Genomic DNA, 15836 nt, shown 5'->3' on the forward strand with positions numbered 1-15836 from the left:
TCAAATCAATCTTTTCACAGACATGCAATTAAAAACAGCAAGAATTAATTGCTTTTTAAGTTCCAAACACCTTGTCGTGCTGGTGTTATTTTACAAACTTTCAGTACAGAATCCTTTGGTACCAACGGTCCCTACTGTTTACAGCTGTTATGTCAACTAAGTATATCCCCAGCCTGTGAAAGCATTTGAAAGTAATATCAATTGAACTGTTGGAAGAATAACACCAGTAGCTTTCACTGTAATGAATGGGGTTTACTGACAAAAGAACCACTTTGCAAAAGGGATCTTCTTTTATTTGCAGCCAAAATAAGTGGGGGATTAAGTTTGAGTAGACTGGATATCGGGCCAAATGTACATAGTGGATACAATATTAGCACCCACATTCTGATAGCATTATATTTTTTCCTGTGCGTAATGTTTTACTGTTAAACATGAATGTGAAGTCAAATTGCTGCATTTTGATTATACTTCGAGTAAGTAGCATCCAGAAAATATCTGCGTTCAAGTCTAAGTACCTCTTCTGTCATTAAAATAAAAGGCTCAGGATATCACTATATTACTAATTACAAATACATTTGATGCACCATCAATTCATGAGGACTATAGCGAGTGTGAAATAAAACAGGCTTTTAATCACAAAGAACTGGAACACACCCTTGTAGCTAGCCTGGTCCAGACTGAGGCAGAGGGGAAGAACCGTTACCTTTATACCTCGATCAGGTGGAAAGGGAGGAGTCTCGGGTCAGGCACAGCAGGGGTGTGTCCAGGCATATAATACGTAGTTACAGTGGGTCACCACATTCACCCCCTGTTTAAAAAAAAAGAGTCCGGCGGGGGTGAGATGGGTGGAACAATATATACAAAGTCACGGAATATATACAAAAGTCACAGAATATATACAAAAGTCACGGCTGAAGCAAGACGTCGACACCTCACAGGTTCAGCCTGTTGGGCAGTTTGATCCGCCGCTGCGACCGCCGTAGTACCGGTTGTGGTGTTGTTTCAGGTGGCAGGGTGAATCCGCTCGAGTCCGCCGTCGTCCCTTCTGATCGGGTACTGCGTGGTGACTCCGAGGGCTCAGGCGAGCTGCACACCCAGGACAGAGAAGTAAACGGACCTGGTGCTACCTGAACAACAGAGGGGTCTAGGGATGTGGGGTGGAGGGTCATAGTGGGGTCTAGGGATGTGGAGTGGAGGGTCATAATGGGCTCCGGGGCACCCGCAGGCACCAGGTCCCGGATAGAGACCGTGTCCTCCCGCCCATCGGAGTATGCCACATAGGCATACTGGGGGTTGGCATGGAGGAGCTGGACCCTTTCGACCAAGGGATCCGACTTATGGGGCCGCACATGCCTCCGGAGCAGAACCGGGCCTGGGTACGTCAGCCACGACGGTAGTGAGATCCCCGAGGAGGACTTCCTAGGGAAAGCAAACATCCGCTCATGAGGGGTGGCATTGGAAGCCGTACACAGGAGTGACCTAATTGAGTGCAGTGCATCAGGGAGGACCTCTTGCCAGCGGGTGACTGGAAGACCTTTAGACTGTAGCGCTAGTAAAACGGCCTTCCAGACTGTCGCATTCTCCCTCTCTACCTGTCCGTTTCCCCTGGGGTTGTAGCTGGTAGTCCTACTCGAGGCTATGCCTTTAGAGAGCAGGTACTGATGCAGCTCATCGCTCATGAAGGAGGATCCCCGGTCGCTATGGATGTAGGTAGGGAAATCGAACAGGGTGAAGAGGCTGTGCAGGACCCTGACAACCGTGGCTGAAGTCATATCCGGGCAGGGAATGGCGAAAGGGAATCGGGAGTACTCATCTATAACGTTGAGGAAATAGATGTTGCGGTCAGAAGAGGGGAGGGGCCCTTTGAAATCAATACTGAGGCGTTCAAAGGGGCGGGTGGCTTTGATGAGGTGTGCCCTGTCCAGCCGATAGTAGTGCAGCTTACACTCCACGCAGACCTGGCAGAGTCTGGTTATAGACCGGACGTCCTCAACAGAATAGGGCAGGTTACGGGCCTTAATAAAATGGTAGAGTCTGGTGACTCCCGGATGACAGAGGTCATCGTGGAGAGTCTGTAGCTGGTTCACTTGTGCGCTGGCACATGTTCCGCGGGACAGAGCGTCTGGAGGCTCATTGAACTTCCCGGGCCGGTATAAGATATCATAATTGTAGGTGGAGAGCTCAATCCTCCACCTCAGTATCTTATCGTTCTTAATCTTGCCCCTCTGCGTTGTTGAACATAAAAGCCACAGAACATTGGTCAGTGAGCAAAGTGAACCCTTTGCCAGCTAAGTAGTGGTGCCAGTGTCGCACTGCTTCGACGATGGCCTGAGCCTCCTTCTCAACAGAGGAGTGTCGAATTTCCGAGCCTTGGAGGGTTCGTGAAAAGAAGGCCACGGGTCTGCCCGCCTGGTTAAGGGTGGCGGCCAGGGCAAAGTCAGACGCATCGCTCTCCACCTGGAAGGGGATTGACTCATCCACAGCATGCATCGTGGCCTTTGCGATGTCCGCTTTGATGCAGTCGAAGGCCAAGCGGGCCTCTCCTGACAGGGGAAAAGAGGTGGATTTAATGAGCAGGTGGGCCTTATCCGCATAATTAGGGACCCACTGGGCGTAGTACGAGAAGAAGCCCAGGCATCTCCTCAGTGCTTTGAGGCTGGTGGGAAGGGGAAGTTCCAGGAGGGGACGCATGCGGTCAGGATCGGGGCCGATGACCCCGTTTTCCACTACATACCCCAGGATGGCGAGGCGGTGAGTGCGGAAGACGCACTTCTCCTTATTGTAGGTCAGGTTAAGGAGAGCGACCATGAGGAGGAATTTATTGAGGTTTGCGTCGTGGTCCTGCTGATCATGGCCGCAGATGGTGACGTTATCCAGGTACGGGAAGGTGGCCCGCAGCCCGTTCTGGTCCACCATTCGGTCCATCTCACGCTGGAAAACCGAGACCCCGTTGGTGACGCCGAAGGGTACCCTAAGGAAGTGATAGAGGCGGCCATCCGCCTCGAAAGCAGTATATTGGCGGTCCTCCGGGCGGATGGGGAGCTGGTGGTAAGCCGATTTAAGGTCAATAGTGGAGAACACCCGGTATTGCGCAATCTGATTGACCATGTCAGATATGCGCGGAACAGAATACACGTTCAGCTGCGTGTACCGATTAATGGTCTGACTGTAATCGATGACCATACAGTGTTTCTCCCCAGTTTTGACCACCACCACCACTTGTGCTCTCCAGGGGCTAGTACTAGCCTCAATGATCCCCTCCTTCAGGAGCCGCTGGACCTCGGACCTGATGAAGGTCCTGTCCCCCGCACTATACCGTCTGCTCTTGGTGGCAATAGGCTTACACTCGGGGGTGAGGTGTTCGAATAGTGAGGGAAGGGTGACTGGAAGGGTCGAGAGGCTGCAAGTGGTGCGTGGTGGGCAGTCTAGGAACTGTGGGTTGCAGACGGAGAGCGGGAGAAGAGGTCCGTTGTACTGCAATGTGACACTCCTGAGATGGGTCAGGAAATCGAGCCCCAGGAGTACAGGAGCGCAGAGGTGAGGCAGCACCAGGAGCTTGAAATTTTCGTACTCAGTGCCCTGAACCGTCAGGGTCACCACACAGTACCCGAGGACATCCACTGAACGGGACTTTGAGGCCAAGGAATTTGTTTGTTTAACTGGCCGCACGGAAAGGGCGTAGCGGCTCAACGTATTGGGATGGATAAAGCTCTCCGTACGCCCGCAGTCGAACAAACAATTTCCCACGAGGCCGTTTACCTGGATGTCCATCATGGACCTGGCGAGTTGATGCGGACGGGATTGATCCAGCTGGACAGCTGCCACCGTTGATCCTGGAGGGTGGTCGACCGCAGTTGCCGGCATCCAAAATGGCGGCCCCCTCGTCTCACACGCGGCCGATGGCATCCAAAATGGCGGCCCCCTCATCTCACACGTGGCCGATGGCATCCAAAATGGCGGTTCCCTTGTCTCACACGTGGCCGATAGCGTCCAAAATGACGGCTCCCTCGACTCACACGCGGCCGATGGCGTCCAAAATGGCAGCTCCCTCGGGTCGCACGCGGCACTGTTGGGGTTTGAGGACGACTTTGCCCTGCAGACTTTAGCATAGTGACCCTTCTTCCCGCACCCAGAGCAGAACACCTCCCTAGCCGGACAGCGTTGTCGGGGGTGCTTTCCCAGGCTCTATCGCGTCCCTGTACGTCTCAGTGTCGCGGATGGTGGAATATACCACATCGCTTACCCAGGCGTGGAGTACGTGGAGCTTGTCTGTTTCAGACTGGACGACAGCGGAGGCTTCGAGGAAGGCTTCAAAGCACTTCAGCCAGTGGTCGAAGCTGTTGGAAGCTCCCACAGCTTGAGGGTCCAGGTCTAATTTGTCAGACCTGCAACAGCCACAGCAGTCGAGTCGTTGGTGGGGCGCGGTGTGGTGTAAGTCTGCGGCCCTCCTAGATACTGGGGTGGCAGCGGCCGTGGTGCCCACGGTGCAACCGCGTGGTCGGGTGAGTAAGCCTCGAGGTTACGGGAGGCCACCTCTAAAGATTCTGCGAGCGCCACCGTTTTCGGGAGGTCCAGCCCACCCTGCTCCGGCAGTCGCTGCCGGATGTAATTGGACGCGATGCCTGTAACATAGGCATCGCGGATTAAGTCTTCCGTATACTGCGCGGCGGATACAGCCTTGCAATTACAGGCCCTGCCGAGTACCCGTAGTTCGCGGAGAAATTGGGCACTCGATTCTCCCAGCCGTTGTCTACGAGTAGCCAGAAGGTGTCTGGCGTAGACTTCGTTTGTCTGTTTGCTATACTGGCTCTTTAGGAGCTCTATCGCGTCCCTGGACGTCTCAGTGTCGCGGATGGTGGAATATACCACATCGCTTACCCGGGCGTGGAGCACGTGGAGCTTGTCTGTTTCGGACTGGACGACAGCGGAGGCTTCAAGGAAGGCTTCAAAGCACTTCAGCCAGTGGTCGAAGCTGTTGGAAGCTCCCACAGCTTGAGGGTCCAGGTCTAATTTGTCGGGCTTCAAAATTTGTTCCATCCTATGATTTTTGTTTTCTTTGTGATTAAAATTGATGCACCATCAATTCACGAGGACTATAGCGAGTGTGAAATAAAACAGGCTTTTAATCACAAAGAACTGGAACACACCCTTGTAGCTAGCTTGGTCCAGACTGAGGCAGAGGGGAGGAACTGTTACCTTTATACCTCAATCAGGTGGAAAGGGAGGAGTCTCGGGTCAGGCGCAGCAGGGGTGTGTCCAGGCATATAATACGTAGTTACAGTGGGTCACCACAACATTTTTAAATTTGAGGCGACATTAGGCAGGGAGGAAAAGAGACATAAAATTGGAAGGTGAGACCATGCACTGGTTGACATTTATTTGTGAGAATTGAGCTATTTTGGAAAACAATACTGCAAATAGATGAAAAATCTGGATGATGTTATTGGAGAAAGTAAGGGAGAACTGTGCCCAAAGGAACTAGAATGTGAGGTGTGATAAGCAGTAAGCCACCTTGCAAACTGCACGATTGCCAGTGGAGTTATTAATGAAAAAAATGGTCCACAGTTTAGCCTGCCCTGCAAATAATGTGGAGAATTAAAGAGACAATGGGAGCCATGATTTATGACTGAAGACAAAGGAAATGTAATAGTCTATATTTTCTGAAATATTCACTGAACTTCAGAAATTGTTAACCAATATAATTACCCCCCCCAAAAGCGAATCAATATTCCCATAGGCTGTAACCATTTTACGTCAACAATAACTTGTATTTATATAGCACCCTTAATGTAATAACACTTTCCAAGGCATTTCACAGAGATATATTAAAGCAACATATGACACTGAGTTACATTGGAGAGATTAGGGCAAAAAGAGGTAAGTTTTAAAGTAGGACAGAGAGGTAGAGCGATAGAGATATATTGGAAGGTTGCCGGGCTGGAGAAAATTTCAGAGATAGGGAAGGGCTTGGTCATGGACCAATTTGGAAACAAAGATGAGAATTTTAAAACAGAAGCATTGTTTAACCGGGAGACAGTGTAGCTTAGCGAGCAAATGGATGATGGGTGAATGACACTGGATCCAGTTATGACACGAGCAACAGAGATTTGGATGACCTCAAATTTATGGGCAGCACGGTAGCACAGTGGTTAGCACTGCTGCTTCACAGCTCCAGGAACCTGGGTTCGATTCCCGGCTTGGGTCACTGTCTGTGTGGAGTTTGCACATTCTCCTCGTGTCTGCGTGGGTTTCCTCCGGGTGCTCCGGTTTCCTCCCACAGTCCAAAGATGTGTGGGTTAGGTTGACTGGCTAGGTAAAAAATTGCCCCTTAGAGTCCTGAGATGCGTAGGTTAGTGGGATTAGCGGGTAAATATGTGAGGGTAGGGCCTGGGTGGGATTGTGGTCGGTGCAGACTCGATGGGCCAAATGGCCTCCTTCTGCACTGTAGGGTTTCTATGATTTCTATGGGGGGTAAATTGTGGGAGGCTGTCCATGCATGTATTAGAATAGTCAAGCCTGGAGGTCACAAAGACATGGATGAGGGTTTCAGCAGAAGGAGAGCTGGAACAGTGCCCGAGAATGGTGACTTTATGGAAATAGGTGTTTTTTTGTAGTGGCACAACTGTGTGGTTGAAAGCTTATCGTGGGGTCAAATATGACACTGAAGTTGCAAACATTCTGGTTCAGCCTCAGGCAGTCGTCAGGGAGAGGAATGGCAGTGGCAAGGATGCAGAGTTTGTGACAGGAAAAGAAAACAATGATTTTTGTCTTCCTAATGGAAATTTCCAGCACCAGGTTTCAAGTAAGCAGCGTGATAATTTAGAGACGGTAAAGAAGTGGCTGGGAGGTAGAACTGTAGGTCATCAATGTGCGTGTGAAAAATGACGTTGGGCCTCTCAACATCCAGGCTCCTGAGCTTAGCATTTGAAGGGGAGAGTATCCCTAAGATGTGCTTGGAACGCCCTAGGTAAGCATTTATAGCGCCCGGAAGCACTAAATTCCCCTGGGCAATGGTGCTGCGCTGGAAAACATCTGAATGTGTGATTTAAATCAGTAACTTGGATGGTTCCACCAGGGTTACACATTAATAGTTACACAGAAAAAGTGAAAAGAATTAAAACCTCTTCTGGTAGCTACTGTAAATATCCAGACCCTATCCCCACATGTGACAGCCCCCACAATTAATCCCCCACACTGGCCAATCACTCCTCCATGTTATTCGCCACCTCCGAACCCTCAGCCACATGGCACTCTGCTCACCACTCACGAGCCCAACTCTTATTCCTCATCCCTGACCTGACAACCCCCTGGAAATGACCCATCTGGACTCGGCTCCAATCTAACCTGGCTGAGTCCAGGTGGGTCATTTCCAGGGGGTCTAACTCTAACCTCGATCTGACCTTCCTCCACGCCAAACCCACCCACCACCCCCCTCCTCCACCCATCTCAGGCTCCTCTAGCCCCTCAGTAACCTGATCCCCCACACTTCCCTCCCAATCTCCAAACCCCCCCCAGTAACTTCCGACCTCCAATTCTGCCTCCTCCCGATGTCCGACCCCCACTCTCCGATATCTGAATCCCCCACACCCATTCCCTCCATCTCCTAAATCCTATCCACTTACCTTCTCACTGGCCTGTCATTTTCAATTGGACCTTTAAACCGATCTGCTTTACGGCAAATGATGCAGTAAAAAGGGGGGGCATGGCCTCCTTCACTCAGACTCTCTTAGACTTTGATGCTGGGTCTCAGAGACAGTTACTCTGCCTGGATCTCGCTGGACTGGGTCCAAAGGTCAGATGAAACAAACACGGAAGAAATTTGGCACAGGTAAGCTGGCACAGCATGGCAATCCGACACTCCTAGGATGTTACGGCCTATTGTGTTTTCAGATCATATCTTTGAGGGGCAGCATGCAAATGAGAAATAGGATCATAAATGTTCCACCATTGGCCATGCCTTTAGCTGTTCTCGGCCCCAAGCTCTGGAATTATATCTTAATTGTGGCTCAGCTTCATACTCCATTTTATAATGCTCCTGTGAAGCGCCTTAGGCATTTCATTATGATAGAGGCACCAAATAAACACAAGCTGTTGCTAGAGACCAAGCATAGATCTCTAAAGATGTACACTCACAGCACAGCATATAAAAAAGCCATATAGATGGAGCCACATACAGCCCGTCCTCAAATGCTGGAATACTTCAGATTCTGCAGTGCTGCAAGTGATTTTAAAATGTTCTAAATTAAGGGACTTACAAATTTTGCAAGCTTATTTTAACTTTCTGTAATGATTGACATAAAGTAATACTCTTAATTTTACAAATATGGACGCAATTATCAGAGGGAGTATACCTTCTTTCTTTGTAGATATGTTTCTGTCTCCTATCTATAACCCAGCACCTCAATCTAGTTTTGAAAATTCCCCACTCATCAAGTTTAGAATATGCACAAGATTTTTATATTCTTTGAACATTGTTGCTGATTAAGTGAAAAATACAGATATTGGCAGGAATGTTATTGTTGTCTATGATGTTGCTGTTTTTATATTTTGGAAGTTAACATATTGTGTATGTGAAAGGGTTGCATTTTAGTGCATGGCTGATCACTCCCAGTGGAATTACACAAAGCTTCGGTATTTCAGTCTAAAAAACTAATAGGTATGGCTTGCATGGAAAAGGCTGTTGACCTACATTTTGCTATCGAAAGATAAATGTCACCTTTCTTTGCACAACAAATTACAACTAAGTTCCACTGTATACCATTTATCTTGATGGCACAAAGTAGGTTTTTGAGGTGGATTTTAGGAATTATGAATACTACTTAGACTGTTACCAGGAACCACAAATTGGATCTCTCACAAAGACCGACTTATGATAGATGTGCATGACTGGACTGCAAAGGAAGATCAGGCAGCGCTGCTATGCAGAACAAATAACCTTGTCAAAATATTTGGAGCAATTCAGATTTTACCAGGCAAATGAAATACCCTAAAATGACAGGGAGAATTGGTTTCTAACACTTTCATTACCTCCAGAGATCCTTTGGCAGAATATGCAGCATAGAAATAGAGGTCATTCTTTTCCTTCTTCCCACGTGGGGCTGAATGTGGAATACTGCATTGCTGTCCGCTGGGATAAAAGCACTGGCTGCTATTTGTCAGAATGATTTTGTTTTGGTCTGGATCAGGCAAGCTGAGAAGAACTGTGTAATTTACTAAGCGGATTTCTGTTAAACCAGATGCAGTCCATTGCTCCATAACACGTGTGGCAGAACTCCCCCAGCCTGACTCAGCGGCAAACGGTGCAAGGTTCCTAAACAAGTGAAATAGAATAATTACTTTCAATACTGCTAGCATTTATCACAATTACGTGGAAAAATCTACACGTATCGATAGAGAGAGAGATTAATACGCACAGAAATTAACATTTACATCAAACACAAATTGCAATATATTTACTGGCATTACTTTTTATTTTCATGCTGCAAACACCAAAACTGCTTATCTTAAAATTTCACTTGTCAATTTTCCATGGCATTGCACAAGGGAAGAGAAGACAAAGTGCAAATCAAGCACGCAGGGTTTGAGAGCAGGCAAAATATTGAAAAGGATGGAAAATGGGGGAGGAAAAGCATGCAGGGAGGGTGTATGGGAGAAAGGGAGAGGAAGAAAGAGAGATGGGGTAAACGGGAGAGGGAAGAGGGAAAAAGATGAGAGTGGTAGGTTAGAGCGAAAGTAGAAGCTAGCAAATGGAAAAGAGGATTGGGAAGTGAAACAAAAGAAAGAAGCAGAGGGAGAGGTGGATAGAGAAGAGGAAGAACAAGGTAAGTACGAGGGAAACAAGACAAGATAGGCTAGAAAACAACTGTGGATCAAGGAATGCAAGTTGGCAAGTCAGCAAATTACTCATTGATGGGGCGAGTGTGGGGTGGGGGTATAGGTAGAAGAATCTCCTTCAAAATGACAAACTCTTGCTGTGGACAAAGGATAGTGCAGAGTGGGGAAGACAAGAGAGTAAATTCAAAGATTCACAAGGAGGGAGCTTAAACAGTAAGCATTCAACACGATGTTCTCTCCAAGTGAAAGGGGAATGGACCAGTGTTTGGTATTACAAAGTCAGTAAAAGACTTGACATTATTGTCCATAAAATATCAGATAGGGGTGGCCTCTAGGATGTAGAAGAGACTGGAGATCACATCAATAAAGTAATGGTTCAGGAAAATATTTCTGCTTAACATGAAGGTTTGCCTTAACAAGAAAAAAATGAATCTTTATTTTATTGCACAAAATTCACACCCAGCTTGTAGATATTACCCTAATCTACCTTGTGACCATTGCAAACACATGGCTGGAAAACCACTTTACGATCAGAGTGCAGACATTTTTCAGGCTCATAGCTGAACTGTACAGTGCTTGGAACATTATATAACATCGATATTGAAAGAACCAGTTACAGTACCACCTACAGGCGCAAAAGATAATACAAAAAATGTCAACACTTGTATAATGAAACTTTCTCCATGGAGATTGGGGTTTTCAACGTTATTTTCAATGGAATGTAGCGACTCACCTGTGGAATTTTATGATATATTTGATGTTTATAAATAAAAGTTAGGTTTCTGGAACAGTTATAATCTTGCTGATTAATCATGTTCTCATTCAAATCTGGATGTAGTTGAAGTAAATGGCTGGATTACGAGGGAATTCTTTCATAAAGATGATTCAATTGAGTCACAATTAACTCACTCAACATGCATAGAGTTAAAATTGGGGCAATGGTGGCAATTGGCAAACCACAACTCATGTTGCCTTGAGAAGAATATCATTTGTGTGGCATAGCATCAAAACACTGAGCGCAGCACTGCAGACAACATTTACCAAGACTTATTTATCTGTCAAAAGCAATGGAACAATGATCAACAATGAGAGAATTGGGAATTTTGCTCGGCATTTTTTTCAGGTTTCTTTTGTGTTAATTTTAATTTAGAGTCCCTTATCCAGTCTGGTAAATGCAGTAAAAAACACTCACAGCCATATTTCACAGCTCAAAATGTTAATACTGATTAGTTAGTGGTTGATTGAAGAGTGAATGAATTGTTATCCAAAGTTGAATTACCAGATTTCAACAGCAGAAACCCAAAGTGAAAAGCAAGCTTTTCCTTCAGTTATACTTGTCAAACAAACCACAGTATAGGAGTCTCATCTATTGCAGATTACCATCTTCTCTGAAACACTCTTTGATTGCAATATCTGCTAACATGCTTTCCCTGTTGCAGGACTCAATCTGACTAATACAGAACAGGACTGCGGCTGTGCTTCCAATGCTGTGCACCGAATTAGCACTGAGTGCTGTGAGCAGTTTTGCACAAAAGGATCAACTACCTCAGACATCAGTTCTTGTTTATTCTCAATTCTTGCCACTACTGTCACTTTCCAGGTTGTGATCTCCTGGGAGCAGCACAATGGCTACCGTGACAGCAACAGCAGCGTCACAATAAAGGTTCAGACAGCAAGAGAAGTGGGATCACAGGAGGGAGAGAATAACACACAGATAAAGCTCCAGTGTTTCCAAAAAAAAAGTGACTCATTTGAAACAAAAGAGAACTAACTTTGTCCAAGGCTGCAAAAAAGGAAAAAAACTCCATGGGTTCAAATGCTTTGCTCACATTTTACGTTTGCAATCAACACATTTATCCAAATGCGAATTTATTAATGGCGAGAAGACTAGGAACTGCGGAGGAGAAAAGGAATGTAGCTGTTTATGTGCATCTAAGCCAACTGCACTGGTACAAATGTAGCCAAAAAGCCTAATGCAGTGTTGACCAATATCTCAAGGGAATTTGAATTCAAAAAGAGAGGTCACATTTCAGTTGTAGAGACTTTGTCAGACCTCATCTGGGGTTTTGGGCACTGAAAATCTGGAAACGTATATTGGCTTGGAGGGTGTACACTTCAGATTAAAAGGGTTATATTGTAAGAACATGTTACATTAAAGTGAGCAACATTCCCTCGAACTTTGAAGGTTGAGGGGTGACCCAATCAATGTACTTTAAAGATTAAGGGGCTTACTACTGTTGATGCAGAGAAACTATTTCTTCTGGTGGACACAGCCAGAACATGGTGGCACGGTAGCACAGTGGTTAGCACTGCTGCTTCACAGCTCCGGGGACCTGAGTTCGATTCCCGGCTTGGGTCGCTGTCTGTGTGGAGTTTGCACATTCTCCCCGTGTCTGCGTGAGTTTCCTCTGGGTGCTCCGGTTTCCTCCCACAGTCCAAAGATGTGTGGGTTAGGTGGATTGGCCATGCTAAAATTGCCCTTAGTGTCCTGAGATGCGTAGGTTAGAGGGATTGGTGGGTAAATATGTAGGGATATGGGGGTAAAGCCTGGGTGGGATTGTGGTCGGTGCAGACTCGATGGGCCGAATGGCCTCTTTCTGTGCTGTAGGGTTTCTATGATTCTATGATAACATGGTGGCACGACCTTAAAACTGGTGCCAGCTCATTCAGGAGTGAAATAAATAATATCAACAGTGAGTGCAAATCTGGAATTCCCTCCCTGATAAGGCTGGGTCAAATGAAACTTTTAAAACTGAGATTGACATCTTATAAAAAAAACCCATCAAAGGATATCGATCAAAACCTAGTAAATGGAACTTAGGCCCAGATTTTCCATGACTTAATCAAATGGTGGAAGAGGCTCATGATTCCAGTTTTCCAATTACTCTGACATGGATTAGACAGTATAAATGGGGGGGCCCAGCTCACAGTTAGGAGATTCCCACAATCCATATTAAAAGGACAGCACCTCAGAAGTGGGTTAGGGAAGGTACATTCCACGTTTAGATATTTGAAATGGAGGGTAACCCACACATGGGCAAGTTGGAACACATGGTCAAGAAAACGACAATAAAAAGTGGAATAATTCTCTTAAGATTCATAGGGTTGACCCACAGAGGGAAGCTATCATACTTCCTTTAAATTGCCCTAATTAGAAGAATGGTCTCCGACCAGAGTGAACAATTATTGAGCCCCAGTAATCACGGAAACACAAACTGAGCTGTGAAACATGATCCCAAAATGCTAAAAAGCACCATACGAAGAATCAAAAGCATACTAAATCCAAAGTAATAAAAATAAATTTAACTCTGATTTCTTGAAGCAGTGGACCGTGCTTGATTTAAGTTGTATATTGGTTTTTTTTTAGTTGAGAGCCTTTTCTGAATTCTGAAGGTTGGTGTGAATAGATGGGTATGCCCTGCACTTCTGACTTAATTATAGAAAGGAATAGGATAAGGAAATCTTTGGGAAAATCCATGTGCTCCATCCAAGGGATGCAACAAACCAGTCAACGAAGCAGCAATTCTTGCTAAGACAAAAGAGAGCACACTTTAAGGTGTCAGGAGAATGAACGGCGAAGGTGGTAGAAAAACAAAACATTAACTATTCAGACAAAAAACAAAAGCCCAACTCAGAAGACAATTGTAACTCTGAACATAGGTAACCTGATTAAAAAAGAGATTCAAAGCCTTGGAGCCATTAATTTGCTTTGTTAGAAATGATGACGTTTCAAAGGTCAGTTTTCAGATTTAATCAGCTTTTATTATCCAGAATGAGAACCCAAAGGGACAAGTCATTTACAAGACCTGCTAATACAATCACGAATAAATAACACTCGCAAATTTAATTTTAAAAATACCAATCTTTTTCACTAATGAACATTTGAACTGTGAGGCAGTCAAATGTATAACAGCTTCTGCCAAATATATTTGTCTGCAGTTCTAACCGTTCCAAGATGATACCACATTACTCAATATCGAACTTTCAAACTGATGTATTTAATGCATTGTATGGGATTCTATGCCATACAGCCGATGTAACAGTTGCAAGTACTGACTGGAAAATTACTTTGGCTCCCGAGTAATGGGAGACTTTTAAATTGCATCCTGATAGAGAAGGGTGGCTGGATTAACATTTACAGAGCAAAGATAATCTGTCACTGAAAGGCACCGAAGGGAAAAACAAATGAGATGAAAACCTAAATGTTTGTGAAAGTCAAATAAATATGTCTCAGATAATTGATTAATGAAATTTGTAATAATTCCTGTTCACCAGTTAGGTGAATAACAATTGCAATATTTTTTCACATATAATACAGAGGCTTGCAGCCTCATTGTTGCCAGAATCAAACCAAAACAGAAGCACGTGCTTGCGTGGGTGATCCCCCACCCTGGTCCCTGGTTAGTTACCCAGGTCATATAACCCTCTTGGAGATCGCTCCATAAAGGGTTCAACCGTCACAAAATTATAATAGGTATTGTAACAGGAATCGGTGAAAAACAAAGTTTGTAGTCAGGTATGAGAAGTGAAGAGAAAGGGATATGATAACTAACTGTAAATGGCAAAGAACTTGTCCGGTAAATATGCAAACATTTCAAGAAAATTGAATTAGAACATTATGATTTTGCAGATGTTGTTCTCTGTAACAAGGAACATTAACGTTGAATGATCAGCAAAGATATGAAATTTGGAAAATTGCTCCACAGCTTTCTTCTCAAAAATGGGGAGACCAGTGTTTAGATTTTAATTTTGAGGTGGTTCAAGTTCTGAGGCATAAAATTTCAAAACAAGGAGTAACATTAGACAGTTTGTATTATGTTAAGAAGCAGGAGTATCTTATTTACTGATAAATCTAGTTTGTTTTGTACAGAATGGTCCAAAGTTTACTGTCACTTGTGATTCAAGTATCCTTGTGACTGACCTTGAAGAAAAGCTACCTGAAATATCAAGTGTGGAGATAGAGCAAGGTGTTAAAAACTCAATTACACTTGATGCAACTTTTCCAAGGTTTTTACAGGGAGACCAACAGTGTAAAAATTGAAGTTCGCATCAATTTACTGATTGCTTAGAGATTGGACTCGGGGGGGCGGGGGGGGGATCTAAAACTGCATCCCCTGCAAAGACTTCTGGAGACCAACTGTGGTGCTGGCAAGTATGTTTTGTGGTCCATTTCCCGCTGGACAGAATAACAGGATATTGTGCCCGATTTCATACTTCAAAGCTCATTTATTATGCATTGGCAAGTAGTTTGCCAAATCAGATGGCAGGGCGGACACTGATTTGTCTACCCTGCCATTATCTAATGGGTTCAAAGGCATTAAACATGGCCTGGGCGCCATGTTTAAATGCCACCCAAACACACACATATTACTCTGAGTAGGCCAGCTATGTGCAGAAAACTCCTTGATATGGCTCCACAAAAGAAACAAAAACCTACCCTCAGGCTCAGCAATGACTCTCTTGGGGCTCTCATCTGTGGAGTCCACTCGCACTGCAATATCCTGAATCTGAGGGATGTCTCCAGGAGGCCCGCCAGGCTCACCTCATCCGCCTGGGAGGCGGTTGCAAGGGAGGTCAGCTTGTCAGGTATCTGCCCCAGAAATGCCATCCAGTGCAGGAAGAGGATAAATAACCTCATCCGCTCCACCAGGGTAAGTCAATCCAATCTTACTCACTCCAATCTTACACTCTCATAATAGCATCACGTGCTTAAAGGGTTACATTGCTCAGGGATCTCAGCCTGTATCTGGAAACATCAGCCCTGATTGTCTCACAGACAAGGAGACAGTGGCGCAGTGGTACTGTTACTGGATTAGCAATCTTAGGACCCAAGGCAATGCATGTGACTCCAGACCGACAGACATGTGGTTGACTTTTAAATCACCTCTGAAATGTCCCAGCAAGCCACTCAGTTGAAAGGCAATTAGTGATGAGCAATAAATGCTGGCCCAACCAGCGACGCCCACATCCCATGAAGGAATATAAAAAAATAGACATTGAAT

General features: G+C 45.4%; 1 protein-coding gene across 6 annotated transcripts in view; it reads right to left on the reverse strand.

The window, feature by feature from the left end:
- The window catches only part of naaladl2 (N-acetylated alpha-linked acidic dipeptidase like 2), a 902781-nt gene that overhangs the window by 468574 nt on the left and 418371 nt on the right, over nt 1–15836 (reverse strand). For all 6 annotated transcript variants that reach the window (XM_078208119.1, XM_078208130.1, XM_078208111.1 and 3 more), the window contains one exon: nt 9028–9310. In XM_078208119.1, the coding sequence (XP_078064245.1) occupies nt 9028–9310 (283 nt within the window). The remainder of the gene's footprint in view (nt 1–9027; nt 9311–15836) is intronic.

This window comes from Mustelus asterias, chromosome 3 (assembly GCF_964213995.1).
Source record: "Mustelus asterias chromosome 3, sMusAst1.hap1.1, whole genome shotgun sequence".
In the NCBI taxonomy this organism is placed as follows: Eukaryota; Metazoa; Chordata; class Chondrichthyes; order Carcharhiniformes; family Triakidae; genus Mustelus; species Mustelus asterias.